Here is a 15,323-nt window from a genome sequence, read left to right as displayed (position 1 = left end):
GCTGCTGATAGGGGAGGGGTTGACTCCATGCTCTACATGCAGAACTTGAAAGAACACTCATCTTTCCTTGGTATGCTTCTCTAGAATTTGATAATCTCTTCAGCAAGCCATTTCTGGAAGACGAAGGTGGTAAGAAAAGAAAGGATCAGCTTTGGGAAAGCAGAACATAGCAAGAGAGAGAGTATGGAAGGCTGCTCAGGGCACAGAGCCGGCTCATGAATCATATCTCAGAATCAGTCCTCAGGACAAATTCCTTCTCCCCTGGCAGACTCCTCTGACCCAGACATTCCTGTAGACACTAAATCTGATTTCAAGGTGATGAAATTTGTTCGCTCTGCTACTTACTACCACTGAGAGAATAGAAGCTCCAGAAATTCAGCTGAACAGGCTCATAAACCAAGTATGAAATTCCTCATACATCATTATTTGATTTTGTGACCTATAGCAAAGAGAAGCTGCAGGGAAATATAAAGCAGTTGCTACACTTAAACAGAAAAACTCTGAAAGCTGTTACTTTCCAAGGAAGGCCGCATCATACTTAGGGTTCACAGGACATAAGAGCTTAACTACCACTGGTAACACTAGTCCAGCCACTGAATTTGGGATCACTAAAGATGTGTTTTCTAAGTTTTCTACAGAAAATAAATGTATTTTCCTTGAGGCTTTGCTATACTCTGTGGCTCTAACATACAGCTAAAATGGACCCTCATTCTCCCAAACACTGTTCTGGGCTTTCATCCCCCATGTCCTGCTAATGCTCAGCAGGAGAAATGTGTTTCCATCTTGCAGATGAGAAAACTGAGGGTCAGAAAGGTGGAATGATTTGCTCAAGGTCACACAAAGCCAGGGGACAGAGCGAGCATGGAGCACAGGCCTTCCGTCTCCTCCACGCTTGCCGCCTCACCCTCCAGTGTGCCCCCAGTGTGCTACCTGCCATTTCTCCCTCTGCCTCTAAACAGACAGAAACCAAAGTGCACTTTGCGACCCTAGGGTAGGTACCCCCTGAAGAGCAGCTGCTGAGGTGCAAAAGGGAAGAACGTGCCCATGGCGGTTCTCTGCAGATGTCTGACATTCACGAAGAGGCAGACGACCTCATCTTCTCCTACTGCTAGCTGTATAACCTCAGTGCCTGCTGTGACCCAAGCGTGTGATGATCAGAGGAGAATGCATCATCTGAGAGGAGGGGGAAGTACAGAAGATCATTAGGACAAACATGGTATGTCACATCATAATTAGAGAATGTATATGTATGGGTTGGCTTGAGAAGAGCCAGAGCAGAACCGTAGATGTCTCTGCCTGCAGAACTGGATTTTGATCGGGGGGGCGGGGGACACTGAGAGAGCATCATTCCTAGTTGTCTTGAAATAGGGACCCATATATAATAACAGTGTCATAATTACACAGGGCACAAGATTTATGAAGTTGACCATCACAAGAGCCCAGTGACCTGTGGTCTGACTTAGCTTCATCTCAGGGAGACCCTGGGAAGAAGTCTGGCGTAATAGACAATATCACAAAAGGAGGATGTGAGCTTGAGTAGCAAATAGTTAAACTGGGCTGGTATGCTGAAGAGCCTCATTGAGGAGTGACTGCAAAACCATGAAGGATACTATTCCTGTGAGCATTGTTGATAAGGTAATAGGCTCTGAGATGGAAGTTTGGCCCATAGGGAGCCACCCTGAAACCAGTATGGTTCCCACATGCTGAGCAAAGAGCAGAGTGGCCTGGGGCAGGGTGCGGCTGCACAGGGGCCAAGGATATTGGGTTTTCTAAGCATTATCATGCCCCATTCCTCTGCCTCTCAAAACCCAACCCTCCACAGGACTTCCTCAGAGCCTTCTCGATGGGTTTCCATGATGAGACTTCCTGCTTCCTACAGCTGGCATCCACAGAGACTTGCCACTTCTGTGACCTTAATAAGTGGCTGAGTTTGAAGACACCCAGGGTCAAGGACACAAACAAGCCTCTGAGGGAGGTGCCTCCAGTCTGCAGGCCTGCCTAGCTCCCTCCACCTCTGTGTACTGGTCTAGCTGCCTCAGACAGAGGGCCAGGCCCCATCTGGTACTCCTTACAGGCTCTTTATATTAGGCACTAGGCCGCAAGTCTCAATGATACCCAATGCTGGCCCAGCAAACCAAGGGAGAAAGTCATCCCCTCGGCCCCTACCTGAGCTCTGAGGCAAGCAGGATGGAGGGGGGCCTGACATCCCCCATGCTCCTCTGAACAGGGGCTCCTGACTGTGCATACCCCGCCAATAAGAAGGCCCAGATGGAACAACCAGAAATCCCCCCTCCAGGGGCTCGACCATGGTGAAAACTACACTCAGCTCATGTGGGGGGCACATATAAGATGATATCTGACCTTCCTGGTGCAATACTGATGCCCAGCTCTGCTGCTCTGCATTTTACAATACTGGGCATGATACCATATGCTGCCCCATGACCACTAATGTTGGAACAGCACTGGTTTCTTCTAATCTGTGGTTAGACAGATGGGGAGGTTGAAGTCCACACTACTGGCCAGGGTTAAATCCTGTGACAGCTTAATTAAAAGAGTCACATCCAGACTCAGGTTCAAATTCAGACCCTTCTTTAAAGAACTTCAGGCAAAGATGAACTGGTTAAGAACTTTGGTAAATACTCTCAGCATGGCAACCGTAGCGTGCTCTCTCCCGTTTCCAAGCACCTACATACACACCATGGGATGAAGGCCCTGCACACAGGGACACCCACAACGAGCCACAGGGCTTCAGTTTGCTGTACTCTATGCCCTGTGTCCATCCCCAGCTTGGAAATTCCAGACCCCAAGATCTAGGCAGGCAGTGGTCTTGACTTCATGAATCTACCTGAAATCCCACCACGACCTTCCTAAAGAAAAGGATTTGTGTTTCTCTACATCTCCATCCCTGAGGGTTTCTGGAATCTGCCAACTTGAACTACATGTGGACAACCTTGTAAAACAGGCACCATGCTGGAGCAGCTCACGTGGACAGTTGGAAGGAAAAACACCAAGGGTGCTATCTGGCTGCAAGCCTTGGGGAAACGACCAGGTTATCCAGGTCCACCTGGTCTCAGCAGCCTCTGCCTCGGGAGGCCTCACACCTGCAGGCTCAGCCTCCAGTGGTACAAGGGCCCAAGGTTTGCAGTTCTGGTTCACTGAAAGAGAACAGCTTCCTCAGGCCAGTCCTAGACACACATCTGAAATTAGGCGAGGGAGGCCCTCTGGCCCTGGCTCCAGCCTTAGGTCACAGGCTGCTCTCTTCCCTGGGAGATTGTACAGACTATTTCAGGCTGATCACTACCAAGCAAAGTGCTCCTCCTGCCCCCTCACTTCCCATCAGGAAGTGAGCACTGTTCTTCTGAAGGAGGAAGTCTGAAAATACCACAGCTGAAGAGGTTTTCCTTCCAGAGCCAGGGGGCCAGCAACAGCACAAGGCCCACCTGCACTGCTGAGGAACCCCCTTCCCACAGCCTCAGCCTGTCTGGCACAGAACGAAGGACCCGATAGCACAAGAGGGATGAGAACAGGATGAGGACATGGAACCCCCCCAACCGAGGGAGGTAAGGTTACAAATACGTGCTGGTATCCAGAACAGTGAACACTTGAAGGCAATCTGAGAGTCCAGCCACAGGCAATGGCTAAGAAATCACCAGCAAGACTAACAGAGCAGGAGGCAGGGCCATGCCTGCCACCTGGAGAGCGTTTCCAGGACAGATCCTTGAACACTAAGAGCAGGTTGTAGAAATGAGCCTGAAGAATGAACACGTTTAATACATATGTGTGCAGGTACATGTGGTGTTCACATGTATATATGTACCCCTGCAGGCATGCATATGTGTCTGCCTAGACATATGGCAAACAGTAGCGATTCTTGTGAGTGGGATGGAGGTATTACAAATGGTTGTTGGGGCAAGAGTTGTTGGTTCATGTTACAAACTCTACAATGATTCCTCAGAAATGTGCCTCTCATCAAAAGAATTTAGAAGACCCAGGAGTAAGAGGCTGTGGGCACCTGAGGAATGAGACATGTCACCCCAAGTTTCAGAGAGACAAGGTGGGCACTGTCCCCAGGAAACTGCACTGCCACCAGCACCTCAGCCTTTGAGAACCACATTCCCACAGGGTTTCCATAAAAGTCTCAGGCTATGTGTCTGGAACTCGGTCCTGGTCTTGTGATTGTCCTGGGACACCCTGGGTGCCACTGCATGAGACACTGGAAAGCTTAGTGGCAGTTTGTATGCCACTAAACTGGACAGCCAGCACCAATGTCTCGATAGCATTCCTCTGAGAGGAGTGGGAGAAAATCTCATGTCAAAAACCTAAAATGACCAGGAAAATAATTAACTAGCTGTAATTACAGACAACCTGTACGCATATTTCTCTTTTACAGGAAACAGTAATAGTCATCTGGTGCTAAGACTGGCTGAAGTCTGTAAAACTGTTCTGGTTGAAGTCTATAGATTTTTGGAGAGAAAATAATAAATACTTTGCCTGTACTCATAAGTTTGTACCTTGCCCAGGGCTACTGTGGCGCAATGGAACTAAAGTGGTTCTTAGGTCTGGGCACATCAAGCAGTCCCTGGCTGGACCCACTTTACCTCCAGCATTCAGTTAGTTAGCTTCTCTACCCCTACCCAGAGCCTTAATTTTTTACTAAAGAATCACATATAAATCAACTCGGGCCAATAATAGTAAAGAACAGTGGAGCCACTTTGTTTATTAAAGCAGCACTTCCCCAACTCCAGTGTGCACAGGGGTCCTGGGGTGCTTCAGTCATCTGGGTAGGGCTTGAGGTGTATCCGTATGGGCCCTAAACTCAGCTAGCAGGAGATACATCAGTGCCCTGGCTGGTAAGGTCATGATGGATTGTGACGGCTGAGGGTGTTGGTGAAAAGAGGGGAGGACGAGTAGGGTAGTGCCCACTAGAAGCCGCAGCAGATTAAGGAACGTCACTTTGCTGTACCCAAAAGTCAACCTGAGTAGTTTTACCATCTTTGGTGATGGGTCTGTGATAAAACCTGAGTTCGGGAAACAACCAAGAAACTAGGGGTGCCCTATGGACACCCAGTCAACCAAGTGGCAGGGGAGGAACTGCTGTTCTCTAGCCCCTAGGTCTGGACCTGCTTCACTGAACACTCTTCCTACCACATACCCTCACTCTCATCGCCCCAGTCACATACACCTTCTCTCTCTCCCCAGGTTACCTACACTCATTCCTCCTCAGGGTCCCCCATTCTTCTCATGGCTGCTTCCTCTCATCAATAGGACCTCAGCTTAAATGCTACCTCTTCAGAGAGGCTTCTGTGACTATTACAATCTAAGGTGGCCACCCAGCCACACTCAGCTATGCGTTTTGGGATTGTTTGTTACTGCAACAAACCCAGCCTGTCCTGACTGATACAGCATCACACAATGAAACATGTTGAATGATCAGACAAGAAAAGCAGTAGCTACCCACCAGGAGCATAATCATGCTTATGACTCCTCGATGGGGAGTGGGGATAAAGACAAAGGACACACTACTTAGGTTCATAGTGGGTCTGAGATGATGCTATATAGGGAACACGAGGCTTTAGCAAAGGGAGTTTTACCACCGGGGAAGGAAGACCCAATGCCCTGCAGTGACTGGCCACAGAGACCCCAAGCAATGCCATCCCTGTTGAAGGCGGCAGTCTTGGGAGGCCAGTTACTGTTCCTGAACACTGGATTCATTCAAAGCTCCCAACACACACACGATATCCAGAAGGGTGCTTGGCACATAAACTATATCAAGAATTTGTTTAAGGAATCAAAGAATATGAATGTAAGGTGTATCCCCTTTTTAAAAAACTTGATTTTATTTTTTGTCCCACTCTCATAAGCACACTAGGAGTAAGAGGCTGAGTTGGCTGACTTTCATTATGCCAGCATATATTTTATTCAGCTTGCATTCATATTTACTTTTCCTGGGATGAGAGAACTTTCTCAAAGCTAAATCATGTTCCTTGATACTCAGGATACCCCTACCCAGGACCGGACACATGCTGACAGGACTATGCCAACAGCCTCCACTATGCTTTGAACATTCATCATAGTTATTCCCAAACACCGAGTTCCTTCTATGGGAATCTGAAGACACTGAATAATGCCAAGTCAACAGGAAGGCCACATCTCTTCTAAGCCAGCAGAGGTATCTAATGCAAACAGAGACGTGGAGGCCCAGGAGACTGTGTGGCACACTGAGATGTCTGCTGTCAGGGGACACATGTTACCTGTAGGTGATTCTCACTTCAGTTCCAGGCTCATCTCGCTCCCAGATCAAAGCGACACTCTCCGGGGACTTCCGAACATGCAGATCCAAGCAGTTGACTGCACAAAAACAGGTTTATGGACATTACACTTGGTGCTTTTAGAATCAAAATCAGGGGAGGGTCTGGTTTACTGTGGCTTACACAACTCTCTGCTGAGGTGGACTCTCACTCGTCAAAGCTGATGTTTCTACTTCCCCTCAAAAAGAAGGGTGATTGTCAAGAGTATACAAAAATAAGATGATTACTATACAAATATGATCTCACAGTTACAGAGTGATTCCCTGTGAACAGTCTGAAGTAGGTACTTCTTGCCAATAGTCCCAAACCCAGCCACGTGTTGGTGTCTTCCAGGTCGTCCCCAGGGACCTTGCCCAATAGGCCCTGACATTTTCAAGGCTCCCTAGGTGGTTCTAATGTGCAGCTGGGGCTGGGCACTGCAGCCTGCAGTGTTGGAAAAACTACTTAATGCTAATAGGACACCCCTAGTACAATATACAGTTCCTGTGAGGAACATGTGGTAGAGACGCAGGTCAAGGAGCCACAGGTGTCCAGCCAGTGCCCTACAAATCAACCTCTGTTCCAAGGAGTGATGCAACAATTGGGAAATGCCATGCTGGTTTTCCAGAAGGCTCTGATCCCCTCCCCCTCTATTAGCCAAGCTCAGGCCACATGAGTGCCCGCAAAAACAGAAGTTCAGTTCTGCCAGTTTACTGTAAACCTGAAGATTAGTAGGATCATGTTCATTTGCTGACATCCTGTTCACTACTCTTCTGATTTCAAGGTGAGCTTAGATCTGGCTGGTTAATGCCAGAGCCCCTTAGAGCCAGCCCTCAAAGCCAGGCTCCCATCACTCACATCTCCATCAGTAGGGGAAAAGAACACCACAAATAACTGTTGGGGACAGCAGCTATATGCCCACGTGGTCTTCAGTGTCACACCAATGGCTGGGTATATAAATTTGTTTTTCTTTTCAAGGCAGTTACTTACCTCCTACAAATCAATCTCCTCCTACGTAAATGAGAGCTGCATTATCTATCATGTCTAACTCACAGGGCTATGACCAGAAACAAATGAAAGACAATGTTAAAGAGCCATTATATGAATACAAGGTACTATTACCAACTGGTAAATATCATACTATGAGTTACAGAGACTTTGAAATGGGATAACCATTCTGACAAAAGTTATGGGAGATACCAAAGATCACGTGATTTCCATAATTCTTGAGAGGATGAACGCGCATGAAAAAATTTACATACTTTAATGTATGTGTATGAATTATATTTTTCTCTCTTGGGTTACTTTATGTGTTATTTATTCTTATAATAAAAAATTTCATTTCAATTTTGTGGCTCCTAATAGGTATATAAGTTATACATCAAAAATTTTAATAAAGATAAATGTCACGGAAAAAGTTATTAATACTACCGACACAGAAAAGTTCTTTGAATTATTGTAAAAATAAAAGAGAAGAAATGCTCAAAAAACAGGAGAGGAAAAGCAAGAAGAGAAACTGAAAAGAGGTTCATGGAAGAACCTGGATTTACACTGTAAACGGGAGAGGGAGAGGGAGAGGGAGAGGGAGAGGGACACACACACACACACACAGACACCAGGGATTTCTGACTTCTCTTGAACAATCCAGTAGATGAAGCCACATTCTGCCCTGGGCTCTGTACCCCTTCCACTGCCTGGCCCTAGAGGACCTGAGCAGTGGAACAGGAGGCAGTGACCCTGGGCAGTTCACAACAAGGCTTGGAGTGCCCAGACCCTTGAAACTGAAGGCAGATACTGCAGAAAGGGTTGGAAAAGAAACAGAGTGGGTTACAGCCGTGCACCCAGGAAGAGGGTATTGCTTCCACGTGCACATGAGTGATCACTGGCCAAGGCTGCTCCAGGCAGCAATGGAAAACAGATGCAAACCTTTAGTTCCACCCCAGACTTGCCTTGAGAAGACTCAAGGTGATAGGTGTGCACACTCTTATCCTAGAAGCCTGCTCCAACACACCTTCTCTCACCCTGAGTTGGACCTTCTGAGTCACCCTGGAACGTGGTTGGATCAGGTATAGCTTAGGAAACAGTCTCCAGGTAGTCCAGTGACCTGCCCAAGACTGAGCTAGGAAATAGTAAGAAAGGCCTCAAAGCACAAGTAACTCCTCAGCTAGGGCTCATCTACTCACATTGCCTGCTCTCACAGCAGCCAGGGCGCCGGCACATGCTTCCCACCCCAAGGGTGACTGCCCAACTTCGAACCTAAACCCTCAGTGCCTCAGAGACCAGAAGGGCACTCTGTGCCTGGTTCACTCCAAATAGGAGAGCAGAGGTCCACGGGATGGACAGCATCCAGGGTGTAGCTGGGTGGCCAGCAATACCAGCCCAGGGCTGACGAATGGTAGGAATTCAGGCAGTTCAGCACCGAGCCCTGAGTGCAGTATCCCCTAGGTGCCTTCCTTGCATATAGGAGGTGCTAGACAAGAGGCCACCAAGGCTCCACGTGATCTACCTCTCCCCAATGGCAGTGCCAAGGCTGTTGAGCACCTTCCTGCCTCAGGACCTTTGCATGGTTTCTCCCTGCCTGGCACACACTGTCCCACTCTCCTCACTGCTGTCTTCCCTTGGTGCCCACCCTCTCAGTGAGCACTTCACATCCCTTGGACCTCATGACCCCTCTCACTCAAGATGTGTGCCCCTGCTGTCCCTCTGTGGAAGGAAGCCAGAGGTCCTTCCCAGATGTTTGCATGCAAGCAGCCTAACCAAGAGCACAGAGCAGAGAAGCACCACAGCTCTGGTGGACAGACCATTCAAGTCCTAGATCTGGAGGGCAACAATAGAATAAATGGCACCAGGTTGGCCCCCTCCCCAAGGGAGAGAACAGAACTCATCCTGTCTTCATGGCTTTCTTCCTCAAAAAGATCTCTTATTAGTCTAAATCAGCACTTCTAAATCCCCCAGAACTCCCTCTGGACTTCTTAGCAAAGAGATTGTGAGCACCATCATTATCCCAAGTCTGACTGAGCACAGGTCTGGGTAGGCCTGAGCATTTCGCCTCTAACAGATTCTAGTGATGCTGTTGCTGCTGGTCCAGGACCATACACCCACAGACAGACATGCATGCATACATCTACACACATTCTACTTTGTATGTATATTCCAGATTCCAGGGGGCTTTCTTTTCCTTATAGAGACAGGAGTGATCAAAGACACCTGCTAGCTCTGTAAGACAGGTGGCACCACCCTTGCTAGAAGGCAGCCTGCAGTCATAGGCCAAAGCCACTCTCCAAAGTCCGGTCCCTGTCCAGCCACTCACTAACCAAAGATGATCCACCTGTTATTTAATCTAAATCTCAATTTCCTAATCTGTAGTGGGGGTAATGGTTCCTGACTCTGGGCATGACAGCAGAAATTAGATGCCACTGGAGAGTTTTCTGTCACAGACTCAGATGGTATGGAAGTGTTTCCAAGGGAAATACAGCGCACAACTCTCAGGGTTGACACTCAGATGACACAAGCTCCCAGAAAAAGCAAAGTGCAGGGTCTGGGTGACAGTGGCCCTAAAACGCCACGTATATGTGTGGTTCCTGCTATTAGCTCAATTGCAAGGAGAAAAAGAAAGAAGAGAGTGAGAGAACGAAGATGAAAGGAATTCTTACTTCCTCATGTTGAGGAAAAAGTGTCTCCACCCAAAGAAATGGGCAGTGGGACAAGAAAATTCCAGTTCCATGCATTTCCAAGAAGAGCTGGGGAAGGCCCTAGTGAAATTTAAGGTTCCTATCTCCTAATTCAAGCCTTTTCCAAATTTCCTAGCACACAATGATCCTCCCTCTCCATCATTCAGGGGCCTGCACCATTTAACTGCTTACTTATTCCACCCAGTGGTCCCCATTCTGGGACACAATGATGGCTCTGCTAAACCCTCTTCCATCTGGGTCACAAGGTCCCTAAGATTCACTTATCATAGGGGTGGCGTGGAGGATGACATCACAAATCTACCCTTAACAACTGTAAAAGCATTGAGCAAGTTACCCCAGTGTGGATTTTCCCATTTACTGATTTGTGGGCAAATTCTACTTTACTCATTAGAATGTAGGCCCTGTGCCATTTGGGGCATTTCCTGCACTGTTCATCACTTACATGAATTGGAACCTTTATTTCCACATCTGTACAATAAGACCACCAACCACTTCACATTGGTGTCACGACAATGGGATGAGAAGAGGCGCCATCATGTTAACTTCAGTGCAGGTCTAACATAGAAACACAGCTCTGCAAATAGTTAAACAAATGCCTACTGGTGGTTCACAGGTTTGGGGCTTTGTTTTTTAAAAAAAGACTACAAGAGGGTTATTATTTCTGTTATAAAGATGGCATACACTTACATAGGAATTTTCAAGAACTCCTGCTGTCTGTGGTTTAAATACATCCCTCCCTCTCCCCAACTTTAAGTAAACCTACATACAGAAATCTAATTTTAATTTAAAAAAAAAAAGGGGGAGTTGATAGTCAAAAAAATGATTCGCAATGGGTTTTCTTTAAATAGAAAATCTCTCTGGCATATTTTAAAATATTAAATCAGTCGCAAAAATTATATTTTCCAACTTTCCAGAAACATCTGCTCTTTAAAGTCAGTCATGCCTCTGACAACTGGGGAGAATTCAGTCTCTTCTACAGGATCTTGTTCCTAAGACCTGGGGTTATATTTTCATTTAGAATTCCTTGAAAGACCTTAGACAAGTTAAAAGTACTTCAATCACTGAGAGATAAGTGAAGCACATGAATGTAGCATCTTGCCATTGTCAGTGTGTCTGCCTTCTAAATTATTTCAGGCATGTCATAAAGAAGAGAAAGGACAGCAAAATGGTTCCCATTGCTGCAACTAATGTTCCAAAAAGCATCCAGAAACTTGTGTTTAATGCTTAGTTAAATACAGTTTCTCTAACCCTTGCTTGAAAGTAAAAATACACACTTTTTAAAAATCAAACTCAGAATTTGGTGTTTAGAAAATAGAGTTTGTGTTTTTTGAAAGTAACACATGTAATAATATCCCTCCAGTTCCACATTTGCAACTTCCTGACATCTTGAGTTGATATGCCACAGAGCAAAATATCTATTGAGCCCTACAAAGAACAGAGTCATATTTCAAAGATTGGAAAAAATCTTTTTTAGATCTTGGCTTTCCAAAGAACCTTCTGCAAAGCAGTTTTATTTAAAGGTAATAGAAGCAAGTCACTAAATGAGGTGGTGACTCTTCCTCCCCTGCCCAGTGGGCCTTCTGACATCAAGACCCACCTAAAGACCTGGCTACTATCCCAGAGCTCCAGATGGACTTTGATGTTGGCCACCTGCATGCCCTCCTGACCTGTTTCCCATCTGTCCCAGGCTGATCAGACACAAGCCCACATGGTCCTGTTCAGAGGAAACAGCACTCTCAGCAGCACTGCCAAAGGCTAGGCTTAAGGTCACAGTCCCCTACCCCATCCCCAAAGGATTCAATAAAGAACAAAGACTAATAATTGGAGTGAGTAGGTACAAGTTACATGCTAAAAACTGTGTAGAGAGAGCTTTTCTCGTTTAATGCTAATGACAGTCCTAGGTGTCCTCAAGCCAACCACTGCTGGTCAGAAGGAATCTAGCAGCTTTCTGAGGTGGTGTCTGTGACCTCTGGTCAATGATGTTCCCTCCACCCAGTCATCAAGCTGTGAGAAGCTCTGTGTAGGTGCTTTGGGCCACAGTTCTAGCTGAGTTTAGCTTGAATCATCCCAGCTCAGGCCCCAGACTTGGGAGTAAGAAGCAAGCAGATGACAACAGTCCCGGACTTAGATAATGGGGAGTGGAAGAAAGCCATTCCCATGGGGCCCTGTCCAAAGTCCTGACCCACAGAACTATGAGAGTAATACAATGTTTGGGGCCGGTAAGATATGGAACAATTACAAGGAGAACATTTTCCTTATTGAACAGACAAGGAAACCCATGCAAAGAATAAGAAGAAAGCAAGGATTAAGACACAGGTGGGATTCTCAAGGTATACCCAGAACGACTAAGGTGTACTATACCACCTATCTATCATTTCTGTTTCTTTACTAAAGTCATCTCCATTAATTCCAAGTCTGCTCATTTAGAAGTGCCTTTGTCCACGCTAGCATATAGGTCAATGGCAGTCAACCTTACATGAACATCAGAAGCACTGGATGGCTTGTAAACATAGATGGCAGAGCCCCACCCTCAGGGTTTCTGATTCCAGGGGTCTAGGATAGGGTCTGAGAACTTGCATTTCTTAAAAGTTCCCAGGTGATACTTGATGCCCCTGCTCTGGGGACCACAATTCAAGAAGTACAGGTATAGATCTTCCTGAAGGGGTAATCAGAGTTTCAAAAGTTGACACCTTTTTGGGACAAGCCATCATCACACTATCACACAGACAGATCAGGCCAAAACACCCTCACCATTCCACAGCTTTCTAGGGGTCTCCCAGGGCTGCTATGACCTGGTCTGGACGTTTTTATATCATCACCTCTGTGGTTTGCAGACGCTGACAAAGGGCAGAGATATTTCTGACAGATGAGAGGGTGGGCATACACATTACAGGTGAGAATGCTGCTGAAAAGCTGTTTTCCCACAAGGCAGTTTCTGAAGCACCATTTCTGGCAAAATAAGTGAAGGAAAAAGGCACTTCTGCTAGCTGACCACATGTTGACCCTGACCAAGTGAGGATTAAGAGGCCCTTGCTGCCTGCCCAGTGAGGTCCATCTCCAGTGACTTATCTGAAAGTAAGAGACTGCAGGTTTGCTCAAGCCAACCCTGATCATTCATGACAGCCTCAGACCTCCCAAGTCCCAGTTGGCTTCCACAGTAGCTGCACATTTTCTGCCCTCTCTTCTGTGAGCTGCTCTCTTCTCTTCAAGGGCACTGCCACCAACTCTGCAAACCTAAGGGTTTGGTTTTTTTCCCCATTTGTTTAAGGACACTTGCTGCTGACTCATTTTTAGAGAAAACACTTATCTAGTAAGTAATTTTGATTAAGCCAGCAAAGTAGTATACAATATGGGGGGTGGGGAATCTGGTTCAAAATTCCCTTGAGTTTCTTTGAAAAATAACTACAAGATACTATCTATAATTGTATGGCTATTTCTAAATATAATAAATTAAAATCACTACTACTTATTGATCACTAAAAAGTGCTGGGCCTATTCCACACCTCGGACACTGTCCTCACAATTAGTCTAGCAGGAGGAACTTATTATTCCCAGTTTACAAATGAGACAGGTTCAGAGGAGTAAATGGTGGAGTTGTGTGAGACACCTATCTCAAACTTCAGGTCTTGACCAGGGTCCAACCCTGCCATGAAGATCTGCAGGTCTTTCCCTGAAACACTGCCCAGACTCCACCTAACAGGGTGTGCCATCCTTCCTGACAGCGCAATCCCTCTAAGCACCCAACTGGCTGCAAGTCCCCTCCGCCTCAGGCTGCCCACACCCAGCCTACCCTGCCTGGCTGGACACTGCCTCCAGTTCCTGGACCTTTTCTCCTTGCTGCCTGGAGGCATAGTGTAATCTCCCCCACCGGCCCAATCTCAAATCTTAACAAAAGAGCAGTATTGACACTGGTGGAGCTGGTTTCTGGGATCTCAGTGAGAACCAGGTCTAAAGCAAGCCCTAGGTCTTTGGGGCGGGGGCAGAGGAGAGGCAACTGAAACTGAGAGCTGAGACGCCCCGCCATTCCTTCCTTCCTGCCCAAGAGCAACGAGATAAGTGATTCCAGCTGCTGGTCTGGGGTGTTTTCCTCCTGGCCACCTGCCACAACTCGGTTTGTTTACATGGGCACTATTTCTTCCCAGGCCAGTCGCTGGACAGGCAGCTGGTGTTGACAATAGCCAGATGCTTTTCGGTTTTGCCTCCGGCCTGTGAGATAGGCGCGGAGAAGTCCCGACTCCCGGGGGCCCGGCACACTCCACCCCAACCCGGCCCCGGTGTCCCCCGCTGCTCGGCGCAGGCTTGCGCTCCACGGGGCGGTGGAGCCACGAGGTTAAACTTGAGAGCCCACCATTGGAGGAGCCCCTGGAGCCAGGCCAGAAGCTGACGACTCCAGCTCACGCCGGGCCAGGTCTCCGTGGGCAAAGGCTGGAGTGGGCAAGGCGGGGTTGGGCTTGGGGTTGCAGCGGGAGGAAAGGCTGGAGCCTCTGGGGCGGGTGTTGACGTGGCCCACGAGGCTGCGATCCGCCTGGGGCTGCTGCGCCGACCGGGTTCTGTGAGTCCTCCCTGGAGGTGTGAGTTGGGGCGCCCTGGGTCCCCGCAGCCCACTCACCAGATACGTTTAGCTGGCCTCCCAAGAACCAGGCGATCTTGCCGCTGCTGAAGTCGCAGTCCCAAACGGTGTGGTAGGGAGTGTCCCACAGCAGCGTTTCCCGCGCCAGCGGCCCCCAGAAGGCGGCTGGCTGCTGGGCCGCCTGCACCCTCAGCATGGGGTACGAGGCGGGCTGCACGCCGGCGGCGGGGACGCTGCCCGAGGGCCCAGAGGCCGCCCTGCGGAGCGCGCTGACCCCGGGCGGCGGCCACCCCCGCGGTCCCGCGTGCCCTGGCAGGCTGCCCAGGAGCCTCCAGACACCGCAGCCCAGGCTGCGAGCCGCCATCTCGCCCCACGCCTCCAGGCCTCTGTGCCCCAAGCCCGGCGGCGAGCGGGAGGCCCCTTTGCTCTCCACGGGCCCCGCCCCGTCTCCGCCCTCCTGCCACCACCCACTCCCCAGGCCCCTTCCCGGCTGAAGCTGCCTTCCGGAACCGGCCGGGTCCACACCCCCTTCCTCTTCCCCTGCCGCAGGGAAGGGTGTTGCGAAGGAGGAGGGGAGCGGCCTGGGGCGGGGCTCCCGCGAGCGGGGCGGAGCGGGGCCCCGACCCTAGAGTTGTTGCGAGGCACTCGCATCGTTTACTCTCCCTCCCCGACGCTGGACATAGGGCCACTCGGTTTCAATTTGTGTATCTTCAAGTTCCGACAGCTCAGCCACGCAGCGAATAGCAGACACGTGCGTCGGGAACGCGGGCGGGG

The 15,323-nt window shown here is 48.7% G+C and overlaps 1 protein-coding gene across 2 annotated transcripts in view; it reads right to left on the bottom strand.

Moving 5' to 3' along the window:
• ACSS1 (acyl-CoA synthetase short chain family member 1) overlaps positions 1-14,990 on the bottom strand; it is a 55,567-nt gene extending 40,577 nt beyond the window's left edge. Inside the window, exons 1-2 of one of the 2 annotated variants that reach the window (XM_039864658.1) lie at positions 14,589-14,990; positions 6,252-6,348 (exon numbers count right to left, since the gene is read on the bottom strand). In XM_039864658.1, coding sequence (XP_039720592.1) covers positions 6,252-6,348; positions 14,589-14,913 — 422 coding nt within the window. In that variant the 5' untranslated portion in view covers positions 14,914-14,990. The remainder of the gene's footprint in view (positions 1-6,251; positions 6,349-14,588) is intronic. The other variant, XM_039864656.1, reaches the window with a different exon arrangement.
• Positions 14,991-15,323: the final 333 nt, after the last annotated feature.

The sequence above is a fragment of the Pteropus medius genome, unplaced genomic scaffold (assembly GCF_902729225.1).
Source record: "Pteropus medius unplaced genomic scaffold, Ma_sr-lr_union100, whole genome shotgun sequence".
Classification (NCBI taxonomy): Eukaryota; Metazoa; Chordata; class Mammalia; order Chiroptera; family Pteropodidae; genus Pteropus; species Pteropus medius.
This window is presented reverse-complemented; position numbering and strand designations above follow the sequence as displayed.